The sequence below is a fragment of the Zootoca vivipara genome, chromosome 16 (assembly GCF_965207765.1).
Source record: "Zootoca vivipara chromosome 16, rZooViv2.hap1.1, whole genome shotgun sequence".
Taxonomy (NCBI): domain Eukaryota; kingdom Metazoa; phylum Chordata; class Lepidosauria; order Squamata; family Lacertidae; genus Zootoca; species Zootoca vivipara.
Genome location: NC_142599.1, coordinates 3,678,179 through 3,693,140, shown reverse-complemented (window position 1 = coordinate 3,693,140; position 14,962 = coordinate 3,678,179). Strand labels below are relative to the sequence as shown.

General features: G+C 44.4%; 1 protein-coding gene across 1 annotated transcript in view; it reads left to right on the top strand.

The window, feature by feature from the left end:
- Positions 1-14,962, top strand: part of DNAH10 (dynein axonemal heavy chain 10) — a 130,368-nt gene that overhangs the window by 101,483 nt on the left and 13,923 nt on the right. The window contains exons 57-65 of the mRNA XM_035097917.3: positions 1,429-1,603; positions 2,893-3,074; positions 4,625-4,761; positions 5,793-6,010; positions 7,405-7,626; positions 8,774-8,921; positions 11,386-11,665; positions 12,567-12,796; positions 14,607-14,880. Coding sequence (XP_034953808.1) covers positions 1,429-1,603; positions 2,893-3,074; positions 4,625-4,761; positions 5,793-6,010; positions 7,405-7,626; positions 8,774-8,921; positions 11,386-11,665; positions 12,567-12,796; positions 14,607-14,880 — 1,866 coding nt within the window. The remainder of the gene's footprint in view (positions 1-1,428; positions 1,604-2,892; positions 3,075-4,624; positions 4,762-5,792; positions 6,011-7,404; positions 7,627-8,773; positions 8,922-11,385; positions 11,666-12,566; positions 12,797-14,606; positions 14,881-14,962) is intronic.

The following is a 14,962-nucleotide window of genomic DNA, read 5'->3' as shown; positions in this document are numbered from 1 at the left end:
CCAGTACCTTTAGGAAGAACCCTAACTCAATTTACCAGTAACCTTTCATTAGAGGAGATAAATGCATCACTGATTCAACCTACATTGTGGTCTGGTTTTATTTGATGAGTCAAGAAAACCAACTGAAACTGTAACACTTCCTTCCATGCATGACACACTGTGGTCTGAACTGTTGGGATGATGAAGAAGAAAACTTTGCAAGGACATTATTTGAAATAATCTCCATCAAATTCACCTGAATAACATACCCCACACTGTAGTGTTGTTACATGATTCCCCTCCCTCCCACAACTGAAGTAATAGTTTTAGAAAAAGCCATCATTGGAATTCAAATGTTTGACAACAACCCAGCAATGCCAAAAGCTTCCCCTCACCTGCGTCTCTCCCTGCCTCTCACACACATTCATGCACCTATTTTGAATATTTCCTTCCCTACCTTCTTACGCATGGCTTATAATCCACCCATTATTTCATTATTCCTCTCAATTAAAGGATTCTTGTGTGCCTTTCTTCCCAAGCTTCCTGTCTGAGATCAGAGCAGTCATGAACAACTCACCCTGTTGCCATTGTTGAAATAAGGTTCATTTGTGTAAGGGGATGGGCTTACAGGGGACAGCCACCCCTTATCAAATCCAGCTGTTCTAGCGGCTCTGACAACAGCGGAGGGACAGGAGACAGGAAGGAGGAAGTGAGCAGAGTGGGCCAGGGCTCAGGCAGCCTCCAAGAGCACTGCCTACAGCCTGTGATACCAGCAAGGAAGGAGGAGCCAGCAGAGAGTTCTAGCGGGGAAACAGCAGAGGGGTGTCCTTTCAAATTCACCCCGGAACTGAGGCGATCAGCGGCTCGCAAGCGCAGGGGGTGGAGATTTGGGGTCCCCAAACTACTCTGCTGGGGGAGGAGCTGAAAAGCGCCATTGGGAGAATTTGATAGTACTGAGTAGACATGTTTTCATGAAGCTCTTGCACTGTAAATAACTTTCACAATAAAAGTATTAAAGACAAGATGGTTTGGAGCAGGCATCCCCAAACTGCGGCCCTCCAGATGTTTTGGCCTACAACTCCCATGATCCCTAGCTAAGAGGACCAGTGGTCGGGGATGATGGGAATTGTAGTGCAAAACATCTGGAGGGCCAAAGTTTGGGGATGCCTGGTTTGGAGTGTCGTTGCTCGAGGGTAGCCAGCAACCTCCCTGACAAATTGCTAATCCAGTTAACTTCTGTATGTGGAGTGGTGGGGAGGCGCCTTCCAGTCCTTTGCTTCGGGCATCATTATGTCTTTTCTTGGGCCACCCAAGGACTTGCACCAATTTCAGCAATACTGCTGTAGTAAAAGTGCGTTGTAAAAGTGCATCAGTATTGTAGCCGTGTTGAAGAAGCTGATGCCCGTTCTGAGGAGTAATTTTTGCAATCGTCCCTGTCCTACATATTAGCTGAGGAGAAGAAAAAGCTGGCTGTGGAAAAAGCCATGGAAATAGAAGAGCAGAACAAAGTCATTGCAGTGGAGAAGAAGGACGCCGAGACAGCCCTGGCAGAAGCCATGCCCATCTTGGAGGCCGCAAAACTAGAACTTCAGAAGCTTGACAAATCTGATGTCACTGAGATCAGGTACTTGAACTGCAGCCATCCTGGCACAGGAAATGACTTTACACAGAAATGTCCATTGCTCATCAGGAGCACTCACACCAGCTCAAATACCAATTTTGTATCCATATTGCACCTATTTAAAGTTTGCTTACCATCTGTTTCCAATCCCATTGTAGGAGACAATCTGTACAGTTGAGTTATGTCCTCTCCTTGGGGTCAGAGGACTAGTTGCCTTCAGTAGATAAAGGAGAAGCAGATTATCCACTGCCCTCCAGCTCACTGGCTGCCTGCAACTCACTAGCAACTAGGGGCATGCAGTTTACTTGGGGTTTTCTCTCCCTCCACTCTCTTTTCCAATACAGTACATTTCTTTTTGTGTCTAGGTCGGGGTGGGTGGGGGTGGAATTAACCTTGGCTCTCTCTACTCCCAGCACTAGTCAGCATGACCAGGGGTGTACGAAGGGAGGGGCGATGGTGGCGCTCCGCCCCAGGCAGTGCGATCCCGAGGGTGCCATGGCGGCTGCCCCCCGCCCCAGAATGCGCACTACGCCCCTACAGGCGGCGTGCCCCCCCCCAGAACGCGCGCCAGCCCCGCCCCCGCCCCCAGTGCCGGAGCATGATGCTCCGCCAGTGAGTATTACCAATAGCCAGGAATGATGAGAGCTATAGTCAAGCAGCACCTGAAGGGCCACAGGTTAACCACTCTTGGTCTAGGCTGCTGAACCCAAGCTCCATCCTTCACATTTAAATATTTTTTATTACTGTTACTTTTGGCAGGAATGTTATCAGATTCTCATCTTTGGCAGGTGGGAGGAAGGCAGAGAGCTTTCCCCTCCTACTCCGGATGGGTAAGCCAGCCTCGTTGAAAACCTCACATGACACGTAGGGTTTCTGGAAAATGAAGGAACAAAAGACATGAAAACATGAGCACAAAGAATTTGACTAGAGTTTTTTGTAGGCTGTCAAAGGGTGTGTCCAGTTGGTCTGCACTACTCAGAGGCAGCCTTGAGCTCACCCTTGACCATTCCCAGCCTAGCCCAGTGCAGCTCAGTTAAGGTCTTCTGAGACTCAAAATTTCAAGGAGGGAGAAAATCTGTAAGCAATTGGCTTGAGAGTTCCATCGGTAAAAGCATGAGAATTTTAATCTCAGGGTCGTGGGTTTGAGCCCCATATTGGACAAAAAGATTTCTGCATTGCAGGGGGCTCGACTAGATGACCCTAGGTAGGGGGTTCCTTCCAACCCTGAAATTCTGTGATCTATGATCTGTGAGTATTGTTTGCCCTAATATTTATTTATTTTTGCATTTCAGGTCCTTTGCTAAGCCCCCTAAGCAGGTGCAGACTGTGTGCGAGTGCATCCTTATCATGAGAGGCTACAAAGAACTCAACTGGAAGACAGCCAAAGGAATGATGTCAGAGGCCAACTTCCTACGCTCCCTTATGGAAATCGATTTTGATTCGATTAATCAGAGTCAAGTGAAATCCGTCCGAGGTAAATTGCTAAGCGGCAGAATTAACTGTACCCTTGAAACTGCATTTCACAGTCTGATGCTGCAAATGTCACGTAGTCTTCTTTTCAGGGATTCATATATTTAAGGAAGAAGGTCCACAGTTGTATATGGCACCTCTTGTTTCTCAAAGTCAGGACTGGTTCTTGGGGCAGCCCAGGTCATAGCATTACCTGCACCCCACAGGGTTATTGGTAATGGAAGAACCTCTGGGAGGGGAAAGAGCTGTCCACCAGAAACAGGCACTGGTGATTCCCGCCCCCCTTCTTCTCCAGTTGACTGTCCCCCATGCCCAGAGCCATTTGACACCAGCTTCCATGTAGCTAGGGAGGGAGCAAACTACTCTTGCTACAGCTATGCTGGTTTTATTTTAGGTGTGTGGCTTTAATGTATCCACTGCATTCTATAAATCAGGGATGGGGGGCCTCCATACCCTGTTGGACCCAAGCTCCTGTCAGCCCCAGCCAGCTCAACCAATGGGCAGGGATGGTGGGAGTCTGTCATGGTCTTGACGGGAGTGAGTGAGGAATAATAATAATAATAATAATAATAATAATAATAATAATAATAATAATATATTATTATATTATTTATACCCCACCCATCTGGCTGAGTTTCCCCAGCCACTCTGGGCAGCTTCCAACAGAACATTAAAATGCAGTAATCTATTAAACATTAAAAGTGTGGCTTTTAGGGTGTGACAGAGTGGGAGTGGGGTGAGAAGTAATAATGGACATTATTTTTTGACTGGTTAAGATGGACCGAACCAGGGTTGTTTTATGGAACTTGCTGAGCCGTCTGGGAGATTCCGAGTCCAGGGGAGGAGGGGCAGAATTAGATATAAGTGTTTAAATGTTATTAGGATAGAAGTAATGTTTGAAATTATGGATATTTTTGGGAATTAGTTCTAGGCTAAGGGGTGAAATAGGAGATAGATGTTGAGAAATTAATTATATGTTGTGAATATTTGATGATTATAGGTTAAGAATAATTGATGATCATAGGTTAGGAATAATGGAGTGAAAATGTACAAGTGTTGAAAAAGATGAAAATTGCCAAGGATGGATTAAAAATGGACCAAGTGAGGGGGGAATCGAGGAAGTTGATAGAACAATGTTAAGTAGTATGAAATATCGGGTTTTTTGTTTTCCTTTTTTCTTGTATTTTGTATTTTTTGCTTTTATAAAATGAATAAATATTATTTGAAAAATATATATTAAAAGCTTCCCTAAACAGGGCTGCCTTCAGAATTAACTCTTTGTTGTCAAAAGTACAACATAGGGAAAGGCATGTCCATCAGTTCTACATCTCTCTACTCTTAGGTGTGCATCTGATGAGGCAGTTGATGCAACAGAGAGGCCCTGCCCCTAACCTCACTTTATGTATCCCCCACATCTGAGCTGTGTGCAAGCAGGCAAAGACTAGGCCTGCATGTAACCTTCTGTTAACTCCCACTTCAATCGTCTTCTGGTCCTGGGAAATGAGTGTTTTAGCCTTAAAACTGTGAAATTAACTCTGACATTTTAAATTGGAGGGCTGCTAAAGAACTTGAACACAACCTTTGAAGAAATGGAAGTTGTCAGCAGAGCCGGTTTAGGGATGCTGAAATTTGTGGATGCTGTTATGAGCTACTGTGATGTAGCTAAGGAGGTCAAGCCAAAGAGAGAAAAGGTACAAGGGGAAAACATGGAAGTGGCAGTGAACAGAATGAGGGCCAGGCTAAATGTGACTTGGGAGGAGGGATGGAGGAGGAATTTGATTCCGTTTGCACTTCAAGGCAAACGTACCTAATTTGCATTTTCTATAACAATATGCAAACCAAATCACAGCCATCCTTCGGAATTTTCACTTCTCCAAAGTTTACATTGCAGTTTTCCAGCCAAGTAATGCATAGAAAAATGCATATATGACTTTTTAAAAAAACAATTACGCAAATTAATGGGGGAAGTATGGAGAACTGAGCTTATAAGGAAGGGCAACGCCGCCACGCAGCCAATCGCCACGCCCAGCCGGCACAGGAGGGGCGGGACCAGGCCAGCCAGGACAGGAGAAAGGGCACTCTGTACAAGCTCAGGAGCCCCCTCGCCCGCCCCGCTACGCGCCTAGCTCGCTGCTGCTGAGCCGTGGCCCCCGGATCACTTCCCTGGCGCCCTCCAGCGCCCGGCGCCATGGTTCACCGCGCCACTAGCCTCTATGGCTAGGATGGGCCTGTCATAAATTATGGGGAGAACCTGGCACCAAGCAATTTTAGAGGACCCTTACCCCCTGCAAAGCCGTACCAATATTTTATGGATTAGATTAATCTATTGTTGTTGTGAAATGGCTGCAGTTTGTCCTGTGATTTAGCAACCCCGCACACCAGTTTTTCAGTGCTGGGCAGATCAAATGTTTATAAAAGAGATGCTTCCCACTATTCCTTCTGAGCTTGCTATGCTAGTGAAGCATACAATTCTATAAAGCAGCCTCCCCCCAAACTCCATATCCTGCTATTTTCATGCCGTTCCAGCTGTACAGACAGCTCACCTGGAAGAGGCAGGCATCAAAGTGCTGACAGTTGGAGAAACTATTGGATGTGGTTAGGGGCAGATTGTCCCCATGGAAATCAGCTGCACCTTGAATATTTTGCAAAGCTTTTGGAAGTGGGCTGAGGGTTGGTGTATGTTTGAGCTGCTGCCTAATTCAGCTGATTGTCCTCCACACAGGTGGCCAGACTGGAACGGAATTTCTTCTTAAGTAAACGTGAACTAGAGAAGATCCAGAATGAGCTGACAGCCATCCAGAATGAGCTGAAAGCTCTGGGAGATAAGTATGAGGCAGCCATAAGGGAAAAACAGCAGCTTCAGGAAGAAGCTGAACTTATGGAACGGCGTCTTATTGCTGCTGACAAACTTATCTCAGGATTGGGATCTGAAAATATAAGGCAAGTGAGGCTTCTCTGAAGGGTCCAAGTACATTATAGTCAGCACCAGAAGTTCTCTATTGAATGTTTAGAGTGGAAATTGGAGGGAAGGTGTAGCAACACCTCTTTGCATATTTTTGGGGAGGGAAAATATCTGTAAATCTGTAGAACTGCAGCCTACTAAGAGAAGCAGTTTTCTCTCTCCATCTTTTCTTAGGGATGGGGGAGGAATTTCATCAAGTCTACCTTTAAAGGTGAGACTACCTAATCAGCCTTTCTAAAAAACATGTAAAACAAAACACAGCCACCTTCAAAATTTGCATTTATTTGAATTTTGCAATGCAGCTCTCCAGCCAACCAATCTCCACAAAAATACTTGAAATTGTAAATGTGTATATCAGGCAAAATTTCATGCAAAAATGTGTTTATTAGAAGAGGTTTGCCGATTAATTTTCCTGAGGACTTTAAAAAAAATTCACAAACTGCTGTGGAAGTATGGAAAAACTGAGAGAAACTAAAACTGAGAGATTCAATCATCCCTAATATGTCGTCTGTAGTTGTTGATTTTAAAAATAGTTCTGCTATTGTTACAAGTGGTGCCTATTGGTTACTTGGCAGCTGCCATTTCTCCCATAATGTCTCCCTGCCCCATTTTTATTCAATAAGCCAGGAGAAGATGGTGTAAATGATTGAGGAAATGATACCTGCAGTTCTCCACAACCATCACAGTCCCCACACATTGGTAGAAATGACACCCTGATGCATGTTACTAAAACTTCTCTCTCAACCAGACAGAATTGCCAAAATGGCTTCCCAAATTTGTCATCCCAAAATAGGGGTTTTTTTTAACCTTAACTGTGCCAGTGACTACATAGATTGCTGTTTCTAGCTGCACAGCTTGTAGAAGCTGCCTGCAATTCACCCCTGCTACACAAGCTGTCTCCTACCATGGAGAAACCTATCCCGAAGATAGGTTGTTTTTTCTTCTTGTTCAACTAGTTAAGCTATGTCAGTCAATGAATACAGATTGTTAAGTTTTCTCCTGAACCTGTCAGTGACTTTTGATGTCATCAACCGTTGTATCTTTCTGGGTTGTCTTGTTGGGCTGAGCTAGCCTTCAAGTCTTTTTTGAGAAAATGGACTCAGTGGTTGGTGCTAAGGGATTTTTGCTTTGCCTTGTGGTCTTTGGTGTTGCACATTCTGTTCTGTTCAGCATGAAACTAGTGGAGGAAGTATTTCAGAATGGTGGGTTGCAGTGTCACCCAACAGTGTCTGGCAGGGTGGGTGGGGCTGTTCCTGCTGCTTACCACGAGGGACAAGGCAACAGGGATCTTGGTATGGTGCAGTCTTCGTTGGATTAATTCAATTATTCTTAATCTACTAAAGGAGCTCTGTTTTCCTTCATTTCTGACCAGGTGGACGAATGATTTGGAAGAATTAAAGAAACGACAAGTGAAACTGTTAGGAGACTGTCTGCTATGTGCCGCTTTCCTGAGCTACGAAGGTGCCTTTACCTGGGAGTTTCGTGACGAGATGATTAAGGATGTTTGGCAATCAGATATCCATGAGCGAGATATTCCTCTCAGCAAGCCTTTCAGATTAGAAAACCTGCTGACTGATGATGTTGAGATTAGCAGGTAGGGATGGGCCTGTTCCCATTATGTCTCAGCTTTGACATCTCTGTGGTTTCCACAGGATCTTCCTGCCAATGGACTTCAGAGACAAGGCCAAAACTACCTTTCAGTTGATGATCTGCTCCCTCCACAGCATATTATGCACCCTTTCATTCAGTGGCTATTTTGTCTAGAATCCCTAGGGTCTCTTGTGCCATTGGCAAGGAGCTGTATTGGCACCTCTCTCCAGAAAAAAATCACTTTACCACAATAGTCACATTAGAAATTACTACGTTTTGCATGACCCAAGTACTCAAAGCATCTGGAGGGAAGGTGGTGTGAGGACAAAAGGTGAAGAAAAAATTGCACATCTTTGTACCATGGTGGTGTACTCACAATGGTTTCAAAACAATTAGGGTGAAGTTGGCAGTGAAGCTTTTGTTTAACTGACCTCAACAAACCGTTTCCAAATCAGGGTGACTAAGGGTCTTCAAGCATGGCAGTTTAAATTGGGCCATTGTGGCAGTTTTAGTTTGGTGAAGGTAGGACCCGAGGGAGTGTGCGTCTGTGTGTGTGTGTGTGTGTGTGTAACCCCACTTTCTAATAAGTACTTCTCCATCTCTTTCCCTTCTCTCTTCATTATCTGGGACTAGGGATGCAAATGGGAGAGGCATCCAGGGTCTTCTGGACTCAACCCAGCTGACTGCTCTTCCCAAGCTCTCAGGGCTGCTGCTCCCTGGCACACAATTCAGCTTGATGGAAGCGATGGACGGGGAGGGGAGCCAAGCCTGCCAAGGCTGCAGAAGGGCAGGCAGGCCAAATGGCGAAGCCCAAACAAGAAATTGGGGAGAGTGGGAAAGGGAGCCAAGCAGCAGATGGGACCAAGGGTTCATTGTGGGCTCCTCCTCTCAAGAGGTGCTAAACACTTCCCTGAAAGAGAAGGAAGGTGGGCTGTGTAAAGGCGAGAGGACCGAAGCTCAGAGGCATACCACACACAGTGATTTCTGGGTGGTTTTTGTGCCTCCTCAGGGCCTATGGTTTCACCAACTCCTAGGTACGTCTCTGCCCCTGACATAGCTCAAGCACACACAAACATTCACACTTATTTTTTCAGCTGACAGGTTTTCTTTTGCCATACAAAAATGGCTTCCCTTGATTGCTCTAATTTCAGGTGGGGGTCTCAAGGTCTACCTCCTGATGAGCTCTCGGTCCAAAATGGCATTCTCACCACACGGGCCAGCCGTTTCCCACTATGTATTGATCCACAGCAACAAGCGTTAAATTGGATCAAGAGGAAAGAAGAAAGAAATAACCTCCGGGTAAGGCTAATTTTTTCACTTAAAAGGAAATTACATAGCTTAAAACCTTTCCATATTACTGGAAATTGGCCAGTGAACCACCCTGGAGAATAAGGGACAGACTGATTAAGGCCAGCAGAACACTTTAAGGTAGACTTAGAAGAGGGATCATCAACCCAGCAGCCATCAGCATCAGGCGGGTGGCCTAGGGTATTCTTAATTTTAGAAAACAAATTTTAGGTTATTTCATTTTTGGTGTGTGTGTTGGGGAATGTTCTCTGTTGTTATTAGACAGCAACAGCATTGTTGGGGGGGGCAGGGAGTAAACAATGACTGCATTGTCTCTCATTTTATATAATAATAATAATAATAATAATAATAATAATAATAATAATATATTATTTATACCTCGCCCATCTGGCCGGGTTCCCCCAGCCACTCTGGGCGGCTTCCAACAAAATATTAAAATACAGAAATTCATCAAACATTAAAAGCTTCCCTAAACAGGGCTGCCTTGAGATACCTTCTAAAGGTCTGGTAATTGTTGTGGGTGCCACTACCGAGAAGGCCCTCTACCTGTTTCCCTGTAACTTGGCTTCTTGTAGCGAGGGAACCGCCAGAAGGCCCTCAGCGCTGGACCTCAGTGTCCGGGCAGAACGATGGGGGTGGAGACGCTCCTTCAGGTATACTGGACCGAGGTATACTGGACCCCCCACCGCATGACATCCATTTTGTGCTGAACTGTGCTCCCATGGCAGCCATTTTGTTACTGGTGCCTGTGGCATTTTGCAGAATGTGCCTGCTAATCCAAAAAGGTTGGTGGTCCCTGACCTAGAACTTCAAGGTAGGTTCAAATACATGGATGGAGCTCAGTAATAGGTGACTCTTACTGATGCAGTGGATCCTACCTCCATACTACATACACTACATACTACATACACTAAAATAACCACCACAGGTTATCTTTTTGGATTTTGTCTGAGGGAAATCCTAGATACATGGAGACTCAGGCAGAAGTTGAAAAAATAAGAAAGATTTATTATATAGCATAAAGTGGATAAGACAAAGAATGTATCACGAAGTAATGTTCTTTCAGGAAATAGTTAACCTATTAATAAGTATACTAAATCTAATGGATGTTACAGGCTTCTAAACAAGGTAGTAAATAACAGCTTCTTTCAAACTTCAGTTGCTTAAGTTCAGTTATTACACTTCAGATAGTTGTTACAGGTTTCCAGACTAGATGGGAAATGCTCAGCTTATATAGAGTTATTTTACTTCTATTCCTTAAGTTTAATTACTTCAGTGATACAGCTTAATACTTTGGTTCATATACAAGCTTCATACACAACTCTCCTTCACAGCTTAACACTTTAGTTCCGACAGAAGGTGGTACTTTTTGTCAGTTACCCAACCTTTTAACAATCACACTCCCAAGTTATTCCAAATGGTTGGTGATCTTCTCTTTCTAAAAGATCTCTCCTTCCCTGACTGGAGTGAGACCAAAGGAGACTGTGTCCTCACAGCTTCTACTTCTCCTGGCTCAAACTCTGCCCTCCACTTAACTGAATACTCTCACAAAACCTTAAACACTGTCTTCCAATCTAATCTCGGAGAATCCTTTCTCTAGTTTTAGATATTTTCCTCAGAGTGGATGTTTCTATCCAGAACCAACTCTCTCCCTCCAGCTCTCTCTTAAACCAGCCCCGTCTCCATCTCAGAAACTGCCCCTTTTATTCTCCCACCCAAAGTGCTGCTCCACTCTCCTCTGACCAGCTGTCTTGGTAGCCAGTTAGAGAGAGACTCCAGCTCTCTGGTCTGGCTCTGCTGTCCATCACACAGGGACCTGTTTCGGGTTTCTCAATAAGCTGTGTTGCAATGTTGGAGTGGAGGATGTCAAATGATTGGGCCTATTTGAATTTGTTGTTGTTGTTGTTGTTGTTTAGTCGTTTAGTCGTGTCCGACTCTTCGTGACCCCATGGACCATAGCACGCCAGGCACTCCTGTCTTCCACTGCCTCCCGCAGTTTGGTCAAACTCATGTTCGTAACTTCGAGAACACTGTAGCATGTTGGACGCCTTCCGACCTGAGGGGCTCATCTTCCAGCGTCATAACTTTAATATGCCTGTTGTCTTTGTCCATAGAGTTTTCTTGGCAGAGATACTGGAGTGGCTTGCCAGTGGATCACGTTTAGTCAAAACTCTCCACTATGACCTGTCCATCTTGGGTGGCCCTGCATGGCATAGCTCATAGCTTCTCTGAGTTATTCAAGCCCCTTCGCCACAACAAGGCAACTTCAGATATTTGGCCTACCCTTAATTTTTCTGTCAAATGAAATAAAAATATGCAGTTGCAGAGAGCATAACCTTTCAGTTTCAAAATGCTTGTTTTGATCATGCTGAAATAGGACTTAGGAGATGAAGCGCTGCATTAAGCAATTTAACTACTCGCCATGCTCATATATCCATATCTCATTATTTCTCAGATGGCTTCCTTCAATGATCCTGATTTCCTTAAGCAACTCGAAATGGCCATAAAATATGGGAATCCTTTCTTGTTCCATGATGTTGATGAATACATTGACCCTGTGATTGATAATGTATTAGAAAAGAACATAAAATGTGCCCAGGGCCGAACATTCATCGTTCTTGGAGACAAGGAGGTTGACTATGATGCCAATTTCAAGCTGTATCTGAACACCAAACTATCCAATCCTAAATATTCACCATCAGTGTTTGGCAAAGCCATGGTCATCAACTACACAGGTGAGCAAATTAATCAGGCTGGCAATCAGCTCAGAAATTTTTCTACCCACCCACTGGATTATGAGTTGTCCCTGGTTGTATTCCTTTAGCAAAGATCTATAACCTTCACCAGTCTAGACACCTTGCAGTCAGGTGGGAAATTCATAGCAGAATTAGATGGATGTAGAGCCTATGTTGTTGACCTAAAGTTGTGAATATTCAAAATCCAAGAGCTGAAGTTAAGCAACACTAGGATAGTGATAGAAGCATTCCAGGGTAAATTAACTAATGTCCTTGGATGTTGCCTTTCTGATCATTTAGCAACCAGCCGTTCCATCTGAGGCATTTAAAGAAGTTGCAGGTGGCTCTTCTGAGTTACATAGTTTTCCTGTTGTTTATTTGCTGCCTTGGAGCCATGAGGGGAAAGGTGAGATACAAGATTTAAACCTCATCTTTCTTCCATGGCACTCAGTCTGGCAAACATGGGCTTCCCTGAGAGTCTCCAATGGAGACACTGCCCCAGGGCAGACCTTGCAGCTTCAGACCATTCCTGGGAGAGCCTCCATTCCCAAGGCATTCTCAACCTTGCTCTGTAACTTTTACTGTTGGGCCAACCTTTTTTGGGTGGGGGAATCTTCATGGAGTTTAGTGGGAGCTGATGAAAAGTTGGCCCTAGGTTTATTCATCTCAGTCTTTAGAACCAATGCAGTAACTACCCACAAAGCTACTACTCATGGGAATGTAAGAAGAACCCTGCTGTTTCCCACAGTGACCACAGGGAAAGTGTGCAAGCAAAACATAATTTGTGTGCCTTTGAACTTATCAAGAGATAGTTCTAACTGTCATCTTAAAGTGGAGTGAAAGTAACGTTGGAAAACTACCTGTAACCTTGTGTTAAGTGACCTTGTTAAATTCCTTCCAGTTACTCTGAAAGGTTTAGAAGACCAGCTACTAAGCGTTATTGTAGGATTTGAAAGGCGTGAACTGGAAGAGCAGAGAGAACATCTCATCCAGGAAACGAGTGAAAACAAGAATTTGTTGAAGGATCTGGAAGACTCCCTCCTTCGTGAATTGGCAACTTCCACTGGGAATATGTTGGACAATGTAGACTTGGTGCATACTCTGGAGGAGACAAAGTCCAAAGCTACTGAGGTAGGGGCAATGTGCATAGTCCACCAGAGGGCTGTTTTCCTTTTTCTGGGCCCCACTTTCATAGTATTGTCTCCTTCCATTCAGGTAGGGGTGAGGGAACTTGGTCAGCCCTTATGGATAACCTTTGGGCTGTAGGGGCACATAGCAATTGCAAGATGGGTGGAACAACAGTAAACTATTTTCCAGCCAGGTTTCTACACTTGGATGCATACTTCTCCATCTTCCATCCAGGCAAACAAGAGACATGATCACACATCCAGGGCAAATTCCAGCCGGGCAAAAGCACTCAGGGAGGACACAGAGGAGAGCCAATAACGGGCATTGGCTAGGAAGAGAGGGCATGGCCTGGAGAGAGTCCCAAGGGCCAGATAAAGAGGCCAGGGTTGGCTGCATTTGGCCCCCAGGCCTGAGATTCCTCACACTTGATTGAAGTTCTTGGTTGAAACATAACTATTCAATGGAAAGTACATGCATGAGTAGGCCTGCTTTTTAAGTCTTGAGAAAATAGTCTCCATTCTATTATGAGTTTGCTTTCCTACTGCCACGCCCATAAAGGGGGCGGGGCCTAATCTTGTAGAGTATGCATTTTGCATGCTCAATTTATTATGGTGGATGATGAAGTGTTTGGATTGGGCTGTTCCTCTTGTACGAGACTCAGGCAGGAGCAAAGAATTGTGGGAGGGAGACCATTTCTCCTCAGCCACCCCCTTGTCTAGGATGGAGCAGTTTGGCCCTCTCTGCTCTCACTCTTTGTTGCCTGTTAGTCAGCTGAGTCCTCATTAACCACTTTCTTTGTTATTCTTAATTACTTAGTAATCTTCCTCTTCCTTAGTTGTTTGCCAGCTATTTTTCCTGTCTTTCTTACTGTTTGGTGTCTGTCTTTTTATGTGTCCTCCACTGAGGTAAAAAAAAAAAAAAACAAAAAAACACGTGTCCCCCTGCTAAACATATTTCCCTATTCTATGTTCAGTGTTTTACTTTTCTTTTTCCATTAATTTATTAATTTTGATCTTTATTTCTTGTTGCTGGCCGTTGCCTTTTTCTTTAACTTTTTTTGCGTTGCGCATTGCCTCCTGCAGCGACCGCATGCTGCTTCCCTAACAGCCGCTCTGCACCTTACCCTCAGCGTCTTTGCGACCCTTTATTCAGGGCATTGGCTTTTCTTCAAGAATTGCTGCTTCTGGAAAGAAACAGAAAATAAAAAAAAATTCCTTCCAGTAGCACCTTAGAGACCAACTAAGTTTGTCATAGGTATGAGCTTTTGTGTGCCTGCACACTTCTTCAGATACACTGAAACAGGAGTCACCAGACCCTTATGTATAGTCAGAGGGTGGGGAGGGGTATTACTCAGAAGGGTGGTGGGAATGGGTGAATGGCTGATAGGAGTGGTAAACTTAGTTGGGCTCTAAGGTGCTACTGGAATGATTTTTTAAAAAATTTTACCTACCTGTAACTAGTACTCTGGAAAGAAAGAAAGAGAAAGAAAATAAGTTTTGACTCCTTTTTCTCATGTCCGCTTCAGCGGCACAAAGGAGAACTGTCAGTTGCCCTGTCTCCTTCAGCAGTAGAAAGGGCTACTGTGACATGTTTTGCCTGCAATAATATTTGCAAGAAACACTATTTTAGCACCATGTCTGAAGTACAGTGCAGATCTTTTTTCAAACCAGGTACATGGGTTAAATGTTTACTCACTACAATGATCAATATTTTATTCCCCCTGCACCCAATATTGTTTAGATTTCCTCATGCTAGTGGGTTCAATTCAGCCTTTGCAACAGATCCAAATTCATATTTCTTTTGTGCAAAATAGGTATCTGAGAAACTCAAGCTGGCTGAAAAAACAGCAATTGATATTGACAGACTGCGAGATGGTTACCGTGCAGCTGCCAAGAGAGGTGCCATCTTGTTCTTTGTGCTGTCTGAGATGGCCCTTGTCAACACGATGTACCAGTACTCCTTGACTGCCTTCTTGGATGTTTTTGGTCTCTCTCTTCGGAAATCAATACCTGACACCATTGTTGCAAAGAGGTTGCGGAACATCATGGACACTTTAACGTTTAATGTATACAACTATGGTTGCACAGGTTGGTGACTGAAACCTCCCTATAGGCAGAAAGTATTATGGGAAGTGCAAAATGGTGTCCATTTGATTTTCATGAAATACAT